At 63.1% G+C, this 15,831-nt stretch overlaps 1 protein-coding gene across 2 annotated transcripts; it reads right to left on the bottom strand.

Moving 5' to 3' along the window:
• Nucleotides 1-555: 555 nt before the first annotated feature.
• On the bottom strand, nucleotides 556-15,762 carry PYROXD2 (pyridine nucleotide-disulphide oxidoreductase domain 2). Of its 2 annotated transcripts, XM_030570451.1 has the most exons (16): nucleotides 15,380-15,759; nucleotides 13,066-13,085; nucleotides 12,695-12,788; nucleotides 12,545-12,618; nucleotides 12,146-12,292; nucleotides 9,677-9,830; nucleotides 9,272-9,333; nucleotides 8,885-8,982; nucleotides 7,146-7,287; nucleotides 6,705-6,839; nucleotides 5,813-5,885; nucleotides 5,334-5,490; nucleotides 4,745-4,899; nucleotides 3,329-3,435; nucleotides 2,118-2,238; nucleotides 556-1,160 (listed from the first exon to the last, which is right to left on the bottom strand). In XM_030570451.1, the coding sequence occupies exons 1-16, from the start codon at nucleotides 15,516-15,518 to the stop codon at nucleotides 1,054-1,056; spliced, it is 1,785 nt and encodes a 594-aa protein (XP_030426311.1). In that variant the 5' UTR covers nucleotides 15,519-15,759; the 3' UTR covers nucleotides 556-1,053. The 2 variants fall into 2 exon arrangements, with proteins under 2 accessions (XP_030426311.1, XP_030426312.1); XM_030570452.1 differs by lacking the exons at nucleotides 556-1,160; nucleotides 2,118-2,238; nucleotides 3,329-3,435 and adding an exon at nucleotides 4,139-4,268 and having other exon boundaries at nucleotides 15,380-15,762.
• Nucleotides 15,763-15,831: the final 69 nt, after the last annotated feature.

Here is a 15,831-nt window from a genome sequence, read left to right as displayed (position 1 = left end):
CACGTCCGACTGCGAAGTGGGGGTGCAGGACCCTGTGGCTTCCCCAGGACCCTGCTGGGTGGGCTCGCTGTGGGAAGCGCACGGAGGGGCAGAGGATGCTGAATGCTCCAAGGTCAGACCCAGGAGGTGAAGCCGTGTGAGCTTCTTGCCCTGAACAAGTCTGCTCCAAGGGAGAGGAGGCTCCCCAAAGTCCTGGCTGGCTTTGTGGGGAGCAGCTCCAGAGCATCGCCCGGGGACTCCGTGACAATCAGCCAGTGCAGGGCCCGGCCAGAAACCCAGGGAACCACTGCGTTAGTCAGAGACAGCGCTTGGACTGCAGCGATGCTGGGGGGGGGGGGGCGGAGGAGGGCACCCCACCAGTGGGCAACAAAACTGATTAGGGGGCTGGAGCACATGGTATGAGGAGAGGCTGAGGGAACTGGGATTTAGTCTACAGAAGAGAAGAGTGAGGTGGGATTTGATAGCTGCTTTCAACTACCTGGCACAGCACAGCACAGCAGGACACAATGCGGTGCAGACGGTTTGGCATGGCACAATGCAGCACTGCCCAACATGACATGACACCTGTTGAGATTTTTATTCTGCCGCTGACTGAGGGGTTGTGTAACATGGTCTAGTCTTCAGCTTAGCTCAGGGCAAGGCTGCGTGACTCTGGCTGGCCTGTGCCTGGGGTTCTGGGAGAGCAGGCAAGGGCTGAGTCTGCCCTGGGCCTTGTCTACATTAGAACGGATTGGCCAGTGTCCCTCTTGAGGCAGAGCTAGACCTGCCTCTGTGAGCAGCTCTGGGATGGGGCTTGGTTCTCGGGGCTCTGGGCTCCAGGGACAGGGAGTGGCCATACTTGGGGCACATAGTGAGGGGTGGGGAGGATGGGACAGGATCAGACAGGGCCCTGCAGCCCTCCACCCCCCCGTTACTATACCTAAGCCGGGTAAGAGTGATGGGGTAACCACTCAGTGTGGGGGGCGGGGCAGGGCGTGCTCTCACAGCACCCTGCTGGGGGGTGTTTGGGAAGTGAGCGGTGGGGGGATGGTGAGAGGCACACGTGTGGCCAGGTCACGACAGCCACCATCCCTTTCCCCGGGCTAGGCCAGTGTGTCGCTTGAAGTCCTCCAGGGCCACGCTAGCTGCATTGCGGCCCGCAGCGCCCATCACTCCCCCACCTGCAAAGGAAACACATGCATGGGGGGGGCAGCAGTAGGTGTGTCCGTCAGTCCCTGCCCAGGCGCTCTGGGCCTAGCAGGGCAGAGCTGCCATGGGGAGCACAGGCGGGAGCCTAGCCCCACATGCTGGCAGCACTGCAAACAAGCAATGGCCACGTTTCCAGCTGGAGAAGACACCCCACCAGCCATGGCAGCTTCATGGCAGCAGGGAAAAACCTGGGGCTGCGGCCCAGGATCCAGGCAGCCCTCTCACCCTTACCCCACCTCGAGGGTGCAGCCTCGCTCTGGCCTCTGGACAGACTTCTCCCTTCTGCTGCGCTGGGCCCACCCCTGGGCTGGACTTGCGCCAGCCAGGGGCGGCTCCAGGCACCAGCGCAGCGAGTGCATGCCTGGAACAGCAAGCTGGGGGGGTGGGGTGCTGGCAGTCGCGAGGGCGGCAGTCAGGCAGCCTTCAGTGGCGTTTCTGGTGGTGGTCTGCCAGTCCCGCGGCTTTGGTGGCAATCCAGTGGCGGGTGCCAAAGGCGTGTGACCGGCAGATCACCTGCAGAACCGCTGCCGAATTCGTGTGCCCGGTGGACCTCCTGCAGAAGCGCTGCCGAAGGCACCATGACTGCTGTGCTTGGGGCGGCAAAAAACAGAGCCACCCCCAATACCAGCCCTGCCCAGCTGCTTCCAACCGGCCCTGGGCAGGCCGTCTGTTGGATCCCAGCGCTAGGACAGCTGCTCATCACAGGTGCCCCACTGGGCGTCCCGTGGCCTCAGGCTGTGACCCAAGGGGCGTCCGTGCCCTCTGCTTCTCCTGCTCAGACCCTGGGCAGAGCCGGCGACCAGGTCAGCACAGTGCCCTGGCATCACACCTGTGCAGCCCCCGATGCAGGGAGGGCTGGATCCAGTGTGAGCCTCTGCCCGGCGCTCTCCCCCACTGTAGCCGCGAAGGGAGGGTCCCAGCTCACGTACCGGGGTGTGCACCACTGCCACAGAGGTACAGGCCTGGGACCGGGGACCTGTAGCCAGAGTACGAGGGCACTGGGCGGGCAAAATACAGCTGGTCCAGAGACATCGCGCCATGGAATATATTCTGCAAACAACAGGGTGAGTTAGGCCCTGGAATAGTCTCCCCTTCCTGCTGCTCAGAGCTGGACAACCGGGCTGCATGGCTCCAGCTTCCCTCACTAGCTTTGGGCCAGGCTGGCTGGCAGGTCCCAGACAGGCCAGGTGGGCAGCTGCGAGGCAGGCTGGGCTGGGCTGTGACGGTCTGGGGCACCAGGTGGGCAGACGCCAGGCAGGCTGGGCTGGGGGGGCCCTGGGGGTGCTGGGTGAGCAGACGCCAGGCAGGCTGGGCTGGGGGGGGCTCTGGGGGCCCCGTGTGGGCAGACGCCAGGCGGGCTGAGTTGGAGGGGTGCCGAGTGGGCAGACACCAGGCAGGCTGGGCTAGGGGGGCTCTGGGCAGGCAGACGCCAGGCAGGCTGGGCTGGGGGGACTCTGGGTGGGCAGACACCAGGCAGGCTGGGCTGGGGGGGCCCTGGGGGTGCCGGGTGAGCAGACGCCAGGCAGGCTGGGCTGGGGGGGGCTCTGGGGGCCCCATGTGGGCAGACGCCAGGCGGGCTGAGTTGGGGGGGGTGCCGAGTGGGCAGACACCAGGCAGGCTGGGCTAGGGGGGCTCTGGGTGGGCAGACGCCAGGCAGGCTGGGCTGGGGGGACTCTGGGGGCTCCGGGTGGGCAGACGTCAGGCAGGCTGGGCTGGAGGAGCACCGAGTGGGTAGACACCAGGCAGGCTGGACTAGGGGGGCTCCGGGTGGGAAAACGCCAGGTGGGCTGAGCTGGGGGGGTGCCGAGTGGGCAGATGCCAGGCAGGCTGGGTTGGGGGGGCTCTGGGGGCTCCGGGTGGGCAGACGTCAGGCAGGCTGGGCTAGGGGAGCGCCGAGTGGGTAGACGCCAGGCAGGCTGGGCTGGGGGGGCTCTGGGGGCTCCGGGTGGGCAGACGCCAGGCAGGCTGGGCTGGGGGGGGTGCCGAGTGGGTAGACACCAGGCAGGCTGGACTAGGGGGGCTCCGGGTGGGCAGATGCCAGGCAGGCTGGGCTGGGGGGGCTCTGGGGGCTCCGGGTGGGCAGACGCCAGGCAGGCTGGGCTGGGGGAGGAGGGCTCTGTGAATCTCATGATCTACTCACCCCTCCAGGCAGCCCAAATATCTTCTCCAAAGCCGGTGGCGTCAGGATGTCTCTTCCGACGACGGACGCCTTGAAGCCTGGCGCGTAGGCCTCGACCCAGTCGAACACTAGAGAGCGAGCAAGAACGTGGCTCGGCCGGCATGTCTAATGTCACCAGCTGGGCTCGGGGCCCAGCCCCTGGCTGCAGCTCCCTGCAGGGCACTGGGGAGCAGGGCTGGATGGCCCCCGCCGGTCGGGTTACCAACTTTCTAATTGCACAAAACCCAACACCCCTGCCCTGCAACCCCCCCCGTCGCTCGCTCTCCCCCACCCTCACTCACTTTCACTGGGATGGGCAGCGGGTTGGGGTATGGGAGGGCTCAAGCAGGGGGTGTAGGCTCCAGGGTGGGGCCAGAAATGAGGGGTTCAGGGTGCGGGAGGGGGTGAGGACTCTGGTGCAGGAGGGGATGTGTGTGGGGGTCAGGGCTGGGGCAGGGGGTTGGGGGTGCAGGAGGGCTCCGTTGGGGGTGTGGGCTCTGGGCTGGGTTTGCAGGAGAGGGCTCAGGGCTGGGGCAGGGGGTTGGGGTATGGGAGAGGGCTCAGGGCTGGGGCAGGGGGTTGGGGGTGCAGGAGGGCTCTGTTGGGGATGTGGGCTCTGGGCTGGGTTTGCAGGAGGGGGCTTAGGGCTAGGGCAGGGGGTTGGGGTATGGGAGAGGGCTCAGGGCTGGGGCAGGGGGTTGGGGGTGCAGGAGGGCTCCGTTGGGGATGTGGGCTCTGGGCTGGGTTTGCAGGAGGGGGCTCAGGGCTGGGGCAGGGGGTTGGGGTGCAGGATACGGGCTCCAGCCAGGTGTTGCTTACCTCAGGAGGCTCTCAGGTGGCCGTGCAGTGGGGCTAAGGCAGGCTCCCTTCCTGCCCTGGCTCCATGCTGCTCCCAGAAGCGGCTGGCATGTCCCTGTGGCCCCTAGGCACAGGGGTGGTCAGGTGGCTCTGTGCAGTGCATGCTGCCCATGCCTACAGGCACCACACCCCCGCAGCTCCCACTGGTCACGGTTCCCAGCCAAGGGGAGCTAGGGAGCCGGCGCGTGGGGCCTCCGTGGTCACGCTTCTGCCTAGGGACATGTTGCTGCGTCCGGGAGCTGTGTGGAGCTGGGCAGGGAGCCTGCCTTAGCCCCGCTGTACTGCGGACTGGACTTTTAACAGCCTGATCAGTGGTGCTGATCAGAGCCACCAGGGTCCCTTTCTGACTGGGCGTTCCGGTCAAAAACCGGACTCCGGGGAACCCTACACGGAGGGGGGGTGGTTCTCCGCTCCACTCAGAAGGCAGGGCTGACGCTTCTGGGCACTGGACGCCTCCCTGGGATCGGGCGCACAGGGAGCAGCAGTGGGCAAGGGGCTGTGGATGGGAAGCTAACGAGTGCTGCGAGCTGCTGGCTTTACCCCGGTCGGCGTATGCATTCTGCTCCTGCTCGTCCCATGGCCGCCCGCCAGCCAGCGTGTAGGGGGTGTACTGCGTGAAGAGAGAGACCACGTGGCAGCCCGGGGGAGCCAGCGTGGGGTCCAGAGCCGAGGGGATGCACAGCTCAATCATGGGCCTGGGAAGAGTGAGAGAGTCAAAGCCCTCGGACTGGGCACCCCGGGAAGGAATCCAGCCCAAGCCCTGCCCAGCACCCTGGCATGCTGCCGATGCAACCCCCCCACTGCCTCAGTCCCTGCCCACTGGCTCCTCCAGCAGGGATTAGCCCCACATCACCCAGCCTCAGGCTCTCCAGTGGGGACCTCCCCTACGTTCCTCCCAGAAATCCTGGTGTCTCTCGTATCCTTCCCTTCCCAAGAGGCCCCGTTGCCCTGTTGAGTGCGGGCTGCTGCCCCGGAGCCATGGTAGCGTCACCCCAAGCAGAGCAGCATGAGGGGCACCCAGACCCTGAGGCACCGAGGAGTCTGGGCTATCTCCCACTGCCCTCTCCCACGTCAGCAGCCCAGCAGGGCCCAGCTCTGCCAGCGACCAGCCAGCTCCCTCCAGCCCTACCTGGTGGAAGGCTCCCCACGGCTGGCCTCCTGGAAGGCACGGTGGAGGATGCACGTGTCCTCGCAGTTCAGGTGGATAGAGCACTGGTGATGGGGCAGTGGGCGGCCATCACCGGCGTTGGGTGCAGCCAGGAAGCTGGGTAGCCGATCCACAGCCACTGAGGATGTCGGAGAGGGAGTGAATCCGGGGGACAGAAGGGACATGGAGCCTCCCGTGCTCCTGACACCCCAAGGGGCCAGGGCAGATCACTGAGCCCGGGGGACGGGGAGCACGGCAGAAAATGGAGGCCATGGTGCAGGCAAAGGCCAGTTTCCCCTCTGGACTCATGCTGCAGCAGGGACTCTCACGGAGACCCATGACGGCTCTTTTCTCCCACGGGAGCGCAGATCATGAGAGCAGCATCTCACAGGCCCCACCAGTGTCAACCCCTAGGGGACCTGGGTGGGGCAGGGAGCGGGACGTCCCCCACTGACACTTACCGTTGATCTTGGTGACGGGGGAGCGCGTGTCGAGCTGCGCCACGTGCTGGAGGAACTCCTCTGGCAGCTGCTCCTGGAGCGGGGAGAGCCCGGCTCAGACACCAGGGGCTGGAAACAAGCCTGGGAACTGGCTGGAAGTGCAGGCAGTGCTGGGCTGCATCTGGGCAGGGCTGGAGCTACCCAGGACCCCTGAAGGGCACAGCCCAGCCCCATGGGGCTGGCCCCCAACTGTCATAGACCCCACTGATGGGGGAGGGGGAGCAAACTCATGCCCCGAGACACCTTCCCCCTTGCTCCCCACCCCGCTCCACCTCTGCTGCCCTGTGCTGCTCCACCCTGGCCTCCACCCACCGTGTTGTGTTTGCCGTAAGGTTGGGGGCTCCCAGGCCGGCACCGGGGAGGCCCCTTAGTCATTGGGGGTGGATAGGGAGTGGCCTCCTCCAGCTGCCCCACAGGGGCTGGGGTGTGTCGCACTCATCGTGGGGGGAGGGGCTCGTTACCATGCGGAACGCGACCCCTCTCCCAGCTGTACCAGCCTGTCCGCACACAGGTGCTGCCATTGCCAGGGAACACGCTGGGTAGCGCGTCTCCCTGGCACTTCCCTGGGCAGGGCACTGTACAAGAACCACACACGTCATGGGAGCATCTCGCCAGGCAACTTCCTCCCCTCCAGCCCATCTCCCCTGGCGTCTCGTGTCCCCCCCAGGCCCATCTCCCCGGCGCAACCCACCCCACCCCCCTGTGCCATCTTCCCCAGGGCACCCTCCTCCCCATTTCCACCGGCGCGTCGTGTCCCACCCCCCCGTCCCATCTCCCCCGGCACGTCCCCTCCTGCCCCCCCATCCCATCTCCCCCAGGGCACCTTCCCCCCCATTTCCCCAGTGCGTCTCACCGGGGGAACGAGCTGCAGGAACGTGTGCTGAGCAGACGCGTTGGACAGAACCAGTTTGCTCTTCACCTCAGTCCCGTCTTGCAAGACGACACCCTGTGCCTCCCCACGGGGGCCTAGCAGCATGCGGGCAACCGGCTGGTGAGGGGGGAGATGGGAGATCAGCCTGGAGCATGCTGGGTGCACCGAGCAGAGCGTGGCTGCAGGGAGGGTGCGGCCATCCAGAGGCTGAGTGACCCTTTCCCATGTGGATGCTGCTGGGCCTGCCCAGCCCCCCCTCCCGGTGGGGTTTATGCCCCTCAGCACAGTCTCTAGTCACTGTCTCATGGCAGCTAACAGGCAGGACGGAGGGGAGGATTCAGGGCTCTGTGGTCCCTATGGGCCAGGGAGCACCCCAGTGCTTGGGAGCTGTGTTCTCCGCCCCCTCCCCAGGAAGCTGGGCACCTTCTCGGTGAAGAGGTCAGCCCCGTGGGCAGCGGCTGCGCTGGCGATGGCCTGGGACACCCCTCCCATGCCACCTGCCACGTAGCCCCAGGCCCCCTTCCGCCCCTCCAGCTCGCCCATCACATGGTGTAGCAGCACATACCTAGGAGAGAGGTCAAAGGTTAACAGCTGGGCCAGGGCAGCCGCCTGCAACGGTGCCGGGGTATGGGCAGGACAGACACCGGCCAGGGCGGGCACAGTCCGACTGCACGTGGTCAGCAGGGCATGGCCAGGGCACCCCCACCCCCCGTGGCAACACCCTGGGAGTAACGCCGAGCCAGCCCGGACAGCCAGGGGGCTCAGGCTAGGCTAGTGAGTACACGCAGAGGGTGCCAAGCTCCCCCAGACCCACGGGCACAACCGGACACTGAGGTTACACAGGGGAGCTGCCCCAAGGCTGCCCATCCCCCTCTCACACCCACATGCCGCCAACCTCCCCCAGTTGGAGACCTCGAGCCCAGCGCCGGTCCCACCTGGCTGCAGGGCTGGGCCAAGAGAGCTGCCAGGCCGCCGAGGCATCCAGGCCTGACAGCGCCAGCCCAGGCAAACCCCACCGACCTGCCCGAGCAGGGGCTCCCTGGGCCTGGTGTGTGCCGGGTGGGGACGCGGTCCAGGCACGAGGGGGAACATGGCAGCAAGCACAGGGCAGGAGTGGGAGGAAGCGAGCGCTGGGGTGCGACACCCCGGCAGGAACAGGAGGGCCCTGTCATAAACAGATAGCTAAGGGTTAATGTTCTTTTACCTGTAAAGGGTTAACATAGGGAACCAAACACCTGACCAGAGGACCAATCAGGAAACAAGATTTTTTCAAATCTGGGTGGAGGGAAGTTTTGGGGTGTGAGTCCTTTGTTCTTGGTCTGTTCTTTTCTCGGCTCTGAGAGTGATTTTTCTATCTCCAGGCTTTCTAATCTTCTGTTTCCAAGTTGTAAGTACAATGATAGTAAGACAATAGGTTTATATTGTTTGTTTTTTTTTTGTATTTACATGTGTGTAGTTGCTGGAGTGTTTTGGAATTGTATTCTTTTTGGATAAGGCTGTTTATTCATTTACTTTTAAGCAATTGACCCTGTATATTGTCACCTTAATTACAGAGACCATTTTATGTCCTTTTTCTTTCTTTTTATATAAAGCTTTCTTTTTAAGACCTGTTGGAGTTTTCTTTAGTGGGGACTCCAGGGAATTGAGTCTGCAGCTCACCAAGGAATTGGTGGGAGGAAGAAGTCAGGGGGAAAATCTCTTTGTGTTAGCTTTACTAAGCCTGACTTTGCATACCCTCTGGGTGAGTGGGGAAGAGAGATTAGCTCTCTCGGTACTTGTGTTTCCAGGACTGGAAACAGGGCGGGGAAAATCCCTTTGTTTAGATTCACGGAGCTTGCTTCTGTATATCTCTCCAGGAACCCAGGAAGGGAACACCTGGAGGGGAGGAGGGGGAAGGGAAATGGTTTATTCCCCTTTGTTGTGATACTCAAGGAATCTGAGTCTTGGGGTCCCCCAGGGAAGGTTTTGGAGAGACCACAGTGAGCTAGGCACTGTATAATTCCTAGCTGATGGCAGCAATTACCAGATCCAAGCTGGTAACTAAGCTTGGAGGTTTTCATGCTAACACCCACATTTTGGACGCTAAGGTCCAGATCTGGGAAAAAATGTTATGACAGGCCCTGGGGAGCTGTGAATTCTTCAGCCCCAGCCCCACACCCTACCCACTGCCAGGCGTGTGCGGACTGGCCATGGTGCCGATCACTGCATCCGTCGCCAGGGTTGCTTTTAAGGGCTCCGACTCGAACCAGAGATCCAAGATCTGGAGAGAGAGAAAAACGAAAACAGCGTTTAATGAAGAGAGCCCAGCACAGGGGGCCTGGAACCTATAGGGGGCAGGCGGGTGCCCCCCCCCCGCCCAGCACAGGGGGCCTGGGTCCCATGGGGGGGCAGGCGGGTCCCCCTGGCCCAGCAGAGGGGGCCTGGGTCCCATGGAGCTGCGAGCACAGCTCAGCCCCACAGGCCCCTCCCAGGCCCAGCCCCGTGCGTGGTTTGCTCAGCCCCTGCCCCCTCAGGGTGGGCATCTCCCGTCCCCCAGCGTCGTTACTCACCCTGGTGACTGGGGCTGTGAGCACTTGGTAATACTGGGGCAGCTGCTTCCCCAGCGCCAGGCCTGAGGGAAAGAACCGGGCATCAGATGTGGCACCATCTCTCCGGGCCCCGCGCGCCCCGCAGGTGCCCTTCCCGCTTAGGCAGACGGCAGGACGCGAGGACAGACTGGGCCCAGCGTGGGCTCCGTACGCGCCAAGCCCTGGGCACGATGGGCACTTGACTCCCACTGGAGCCAGGGATTTAGCTGCAAGGGGAAAGGCTCAGGCCTCTGCCAGCCCCAGGGCAGTGCCCGGGGCAGCTCCTCCCCCTCTGCTCTGCCTGAGCCCTCTAACGCCAGCACCGTGCCCCACTGGCTGGGCGTGGACCTGTGGCCGGAGCCTCCTGCGCTGCTGCCCCAGACGTACCCGCCCGCAGCAGGGGCTGCAGGCCTCGCAGGGCGCGGAGCCGCTGGAGCAGGGGGCCCTGGCTCCAGGCAGCGGGGTCCACCGGTGCGGCATCCAGCAGTGGGTCAAGGGCCGACACCAAGCGTCTCAGGAACGCCTCGTACTTTGGATAGGCCTGAAGCGGAGACAGAGGCAGGAGCCAGTGGATGCCAGCCCTGAGAAGAGACGCTGCTGTTACCCGGCCGCGCCCCTCCAGACTCCTCGCTGAGCACGTGCCCTCAGCCTGCAGGACATGCGCCTCCCACTCCTCCCCCCGGTCCACGGTGAGAGCCAGGCAAGACACAGCCTCCTGCATGCTCAGCCACCCAGCCCTTGTCAGAGGGGTGGCAGGGGACAGCCTGCTCCAGAGCACCATCCCTGCAGGCCGGCCGAAGGAGACACCTTCTCAGCAGCACCGTATGGCTGCAGCCCTCCCACCTGCGCTTTGATCAGCAGGGACATTTCACAATGCTGATGTTAATGGAGTCTGGGCTCTGAATCCTGCCACAAACAGCAATTGGCTCAGGCTCACTGCAAACCCAGGCCAGGTCCTCAGTGACACAGACATGCCCAGGCAAGTACATCACAGCTGGGTCTGACCCACTGAAGGGGGGCACGGGTGGGGTCTTCCCAAAGCTGTGGGAAATGTGGAAGCTGCTGGAGGGAAAGCCCATCCCCAAACCCAGATGGGTCTCAGTTACTCAACAGTGAGAACCAGCTGCATCCTTTGACCCAGCCCTGCCCCGTGTTTCCAGCCACAGGCCTGAGCACGGACAAAGCAAAGAACCCCAAGAAAAGCCTCTGACGAGGGGACCTCAGGGCGGAGCTGAAGCTAATGAACCACCCGTGTTATGGAAATTCTCCAAGGGCACAGCTGAGCTGCTGCGCTTCGGTGTAGACACTATGGCACTAATGGGAGGGGTCATAAGAACGGCCGTACCAGGTCAGACCAAAGGTCCATCCAGCCTAGTGTCCTGTCTACCGACAGTGGCCAATGCCAGGTGCCCCAGAGGGAGTGAACCTAACAGGCAATGATCAAGTGATCTCACTCCTGCCATCCATCTCCGCCCTCTGACCGACAGAGGCTAGGGACACCATTCCTTACCCAGCCTGGCTAATAGCCATTAATGGACTTAACCACCTGTGATGGAGTAGGGACTGTGTGTGGGGGATGGGAGAGCAGGGGGTAATTTTAGGTGAGGGACAGGTGCTCAGCCTGTAACCTGAGCTAGGCAGGGGGGAGGGGTGTCAGCACCTTTGCCTGGGAAGCTGGACAAAGGAAGGGGCCGGCTGGAGGGAGTAGGGAGAGCTGAGTTTCAGTTTTGGGCTGGGTGGTTGGAATTCAGGGAATCCCAAGCTGGGGACTAAGCTTCCTGAACCCCAGAAGGACTTGATTGAGGGGTCCTGGTTTTGCCTACAAGCTCTGCTGCAGCCTGCGTTCCTGTTGTCCAATAAACCTTCTGTTTTACTGGCTGGCTGAGAGGCACTGTGAGTCCCAGGAAGAGGGGGCAGGGCCGAACTCCCCCATACTCCGTGACACCACCATGAATTTATCTAGTCCGCTGCCTGGGAGCTGGGCTGGCAGAACTCTTCCATCGGCTGAGAGCTGTCTGCGTGGGTTAGCTCGGCACTTGGGGGGGGGTGTGGATTTTTCATGCTCCCAGCTGACTGAATGGATTCGGTGCACATTGCGGGTGCCCAGACGACAAGGGGCTGGGTGTTCCAGCGTGACAAGGTGGGGTGTAAATTATTAGCCCACCGAGGGAGTGAGTGTGGCTCGTGGTAGCCGGGAGTGGAGCGCGCGCGCGTTGCTTGTAGCTTTGGGAGAACGCCCCTTGCTGGGCACAGCCACAGCTCCCTCATGCCGGGGGCAGGTGGCAGCAATGCACCCGGACACCTGGGTAACCCTGAAATGTGTCACTCTCACATTAAACACTTGTGCTGGCACAGCCAGGTCAGTCGGGGGGACGAGGTGCGATTGTACCACACGGCTGGGCTGGGAAACACCCCCAGCGTAGACCTGGTTAGCCTGGGAAAACCACACTTTCCCCGGCATAGCTTGTGACACTTGGAGGGGCTGGTACATGCTGCGTCCACAGTAGGTGCTTTGCCAGGACATGCACCAGCCCAGTGGTCCTAGGGTGGACTTGGCCTGGGGCTGCAGCTATGCATTGTGCAGAGACACTGACCACCCTCCGCCCCCTGCCCGAGCGTTCGAGCCGGGACGTGCCCATGAGCCGGCAGGCTGGGGAGGGCAAGGAGCCAACTCCTTGCTTTGTCTGGGACTCGGCGAGTGGGCCAGGAGGCTGCAGGGAGCACTCCCAGGCCAGACCCGCTGGAGAGTCCAGCCCCTCATGGCTGCCTGCCTGCGATTTGGGCCATTTAGGGCCAGTCACACTGGGATTGGCAGGACTTTGACCCCATTGAAGGCCCTCCTGCTGCCCTCGGTACCTGAGCATCCTTGGAGGAGAACTGAGCGATCTGCCGCTGGGTCTCCGCCATGTCGTAGCCCAACAGGAGTGAGTGCTGGGCTTGTCCATCCTCCAGCATGGGGGTGAAGGAGTAGGGGTCGCGGGCGTACTCCCTCAGACCATGCCTCTGCAAGAGAGCGCGGACAGTGCCAGGCAGTGCAGCCCCTCTGGCCCCCTCACCAGCCCATAGGGGACAGGCCCGGGGAGCTGTTCTGAACTGGAGGCTGTCAGGCTCCAGGACTGGGCGCCCACAGCTCAGAGGGGGCAGCGAGCTGGGCCTGGCCAGTGATGCTAGGGCCTCACACCCACCAACGCTGCCAGTGGGGGGCAGGAGGCAGCATCGGGGACTGGCTGAGCCCCGCCGGACTGGCCTCGGTACCTGCAGCTCCAGCTCTGTGGAGATCTGTGGCCGCAGCAGGCTGAGCAGGTAGGACGCTCTGGAGAACTTAAAGCCTGAAAGAGAAGGGAGTGTCAGCTACCAGCCCAGCCCGGGCAGCCGGGGCATCTCGCTGGGCGGGGCTGGGCTTACCTGGAACAATCTCCTCTGTGACCGCGGCACCTCCCAGCAGGTGACGCCTCTCCAGCACGGCTGTCCGCACGCCCGACTTCTGCAGGTAGGCAGCCTGCCACGAGCACAAGAGTCACCTGGCCCCACGTGCCCCCCACCAAACCCCTCCAGGATGCCCCCAAGCCCCCCCCAGAACATCTCCCCTCAAGCTTCCCCCCATGACACCCCCAAGGCCCCACCCCCCAACAAACCCATCCAGGACACATGCACTCCAGAGTGCTCTTGGGAGCATCCTCCTCACACCATAGGATTCCTCCCATGCAATTGGGATTCCCCACCCCCACCCCCCGAGATAGGGCCCCGAGGCAGGTGCCTTGGCAGTCAATACTCACTGCAACCAGCCCATTGTGCCCTGCAACGAGAGATGGGAGGAGGGTAAGAGGAGCCAAGGCCTGGGGCACCAATGGGTCCTGCCACTACTCACCATCTCCCTGGCAGCCAGGGCTGAATGGTGCCATCTGTGCTGCTCTCACCACAGTGCCCCGTGCCCACAGGGCAGCATCACTCGTGTGGGTGCCGGGGGTGAGGGGCTGGGCCAGTGCTGGCAACTGCCCTAGGCATGGGAAACATCCTTGGGGACCTTAATGAATGTGGGGGCTGGGAGATACAGGACCCCCACACCAAGCCCACCCAGCCTGCTCCCTTCACCCTGCAGCACTGGCACCTCCCCCAGCACAGCACCCCAGACACACTGAAAGCCCCACCCTGGTCCCGTTCTAGCAGCACTGCACCCCCTCCCACCAAAAGCACCCCACTGAGGCACAGGGGCAGCACTGACCCCAAGAAGACAGTGGGCCCCCGTTCCAGCCTCCCGGTCCTTCCTCTCCCCAGGCGCAGGACCCCCCTGCACCCTTTCCATGGCTATATGCTGGCGGCTTTGCCATTCCCCTGGTTGGCCAGCATGGCTGAGGCCTGTTAACTCGGCTCGCTCAATGGCCAGGAAGCAGATCCGTGACAAGACCCTGCACCAGCCCCTGCCCCTCACACTGGGCAGAGTGAGCTCCCTCCACCCTGGCTGGTGTAGGGTGCCAGCCCCACGCCCCAGCACTCAGGCACCATTTCAGATTGGAGTGCAGAGCAACTTTATCTGGGACTCCAGGGGCTACACTTCAGACACAAGTAGATTTCAAAAATAACTACTCACCACCAGACCCTGCAGGCTAACGATTGTACACCTCGTGGTACTGCAACACACCACCACTTTATCACACTAACACAACGATTGTTTCACAGGACCCCACAACTGAAGTGCTTTTCATGGCAGCAGTTTTTGTATTTGTTTTCCAACACACGCGGCTTAGAATTCCAGTCAACAAACCCCAGGTTTATATTAAGGAGGTCAAAATACATTGTTCAAAATCTTCTATCAGTGGGATTAAACTAAAAATGAGATACAATGGAGCTAGGGTGACCAGACAGCCAGTATGAAAAATCAGGACGGGGGTGGGGGTAATAGGAGCCTATATAAGACCCCCAAACCAGGACTGTCCCTATAAAATCGGGACACCTGGGCGCCCTAGCTGGACTAGATTTGGGCCTCAGTTACCCAACTCCGAAGTCAGCCCACTGGTTGAAACCCATGCGATTACTCCTGATTTACAGCTGTGCTACAGAGCAGAATTTGCCCCTTGTCCGGTGCAGTGTCTGTTGGAAAGGGTGCCAGGGTAGCTGTGGATGGGGAGCCGCTGCTGAGACCGCACCCCAAGTGTTCACAATAGTGAAGGACTCAGTCAGAATAACGGACTGTAAGTGTGAACGTGCACCTAGTACGAGCACTAGTGCTCACCAGCTGTGTCTTTGTAAAACTTCTGCAAAGCCTGGAGCACACCTTGCCTACCAGTGACATGAGCCCTTTGGGTAGGACTCACTGTAACCAATCATCAGTACGGAGCTCAGCCACCGCAGAACCCTTTGGGGTGGGGTGGGGTGAAAGCCACGTGCCAAGGCGGTGCCTAGATTAAAGTAGAACTGGGGGGGGTGTGAGGTGGCTAGATCCACACAGCCCATGCGCGTGCCTAGGGAGCGAAGGGGGTGCTCTGGGGGCAGCTCTCGTAGCACTGGAGCTGACCCCAGAAGCGGAGACGCTTGAAAAAGACCCCCCCCAATAACAGAACGACACCACCACCCCCAGCTTGCTGCTGGGCATCGTTCCCCCTCAAGGAACTCCTGCCTTTCAGCGCTGCAGGGCCCTGGCCTGGCACAGCACGTGAGCAGCAAGGCAGCCCCACACGGCCTCACCTGCTGACCTCAGCCAGGGCCCACAGAGCCACCGGGCAGGTGAGGGCTGCGAGCCCTTTGGGGACCATGACTGGCTGCTTGGAGGATAAAGGAGCCACAGGATCCAAGAACCAGCCATTCCCGCCCCCCCGCCCCCCGAAAGTTCGGCCTGAGGTAGGGCCAGCCCAGGCAGCTCTGTGGGGAGCCCCAGGGGCTCTGGCCAGCACAGCAAAGCAGCTGCTGGCTGATTGACAGTGTGCACACACACACACAGAGCTCTGCACGCCTGTCTTAAAGGGCCAGCACTCCTGCACACCCAGGCTCGTCCCCGGGGGGAGCTGGAGCCTGCTGAGGGCGGGGGGCAGTGCCCTCCTAAAGATGCCCCTTCACCCAGGGTTCAGTAATAGCAGCCCCCAGCCCCAGCATTACCTCCCCCTATCACCACGGCGTCGTACTCCCGCTGCAGCTGGCCCCTGGCCCCGGCGTGAGCCAGCCTCCGGCCCTGCACGCTGCTGCCGGCCCAGGCCCTGCCCAGCCCGTGTCTGGCTGCCATGGCTGTGCTGGGCATCGGCTGCTGCCAGGCCAGGCCTGGCCTTCGCTGCTGAGTCAGCACTTTCCTGGGGGAGCGGCCCCAGAGCAGGGGCGGGACGGGGGCAGAGCCTGGAGCTGAGCCAGCCCGACGTGCTCACGGAGGGGCTGAACGGGTCAGGGAAAAGCTCCTGGCTGCGGAAGGGGCAGGGCCCAGGCAGACACACGCTGGCCCCTCTCAGCTGCCCCTGCCCCAGTTCTCCTCCCCCCGTTCGACACAGCGACTCCCCACAGCACCTCCCCCCCCCCAGCCCCCATGTCACCAGCCCACCCACTTGCTGGAGCAACAGGTG

The sequence above is a fragment of the Gopherus evgoodei genome, chromosome 7 (genome assembly GCF_007399415.2).
Source record: "Gopherus evgoodei ecotype Sinaloan lineage chromosome 7, rGopEvg1_v1.p, whole genome shotgun sequence".
In the NCBI taxonomy this organism is placed as follows: domain Eukaryota; kingdom Metazoa; phylum Chordata; order Testudines; family Testudinidae; genus Gopherus; species Gopherus evgoodei.
This window is presented reverse-complemented; position numbering and strand designations above follow the sequence as displayed.

Coding starts and splice junctions, on each gene's coding strand:
- PYROXD2 (XM_030570451.1), bottom strand. CDS start 15,518: ATGCCCAGCACAGCCATGGCAGCCAGACACGGGCTGGGCAGGGCCTGG. Junction 12,789..13,065: donor GGCACAATGGGCTGGTTGCA/GTGAGTATTGAC, acceptor TGCTCGTGGCAG/GCTGCCTACCTGCAGAAGTC. Junction 5,886..6,704: donor TCCTGCAGCTCGTTCCCCCG/GTGAGACGCACT, acceptor TCCCCGCTCCAG/GAGCAGCTGCCAGAGGAGTT.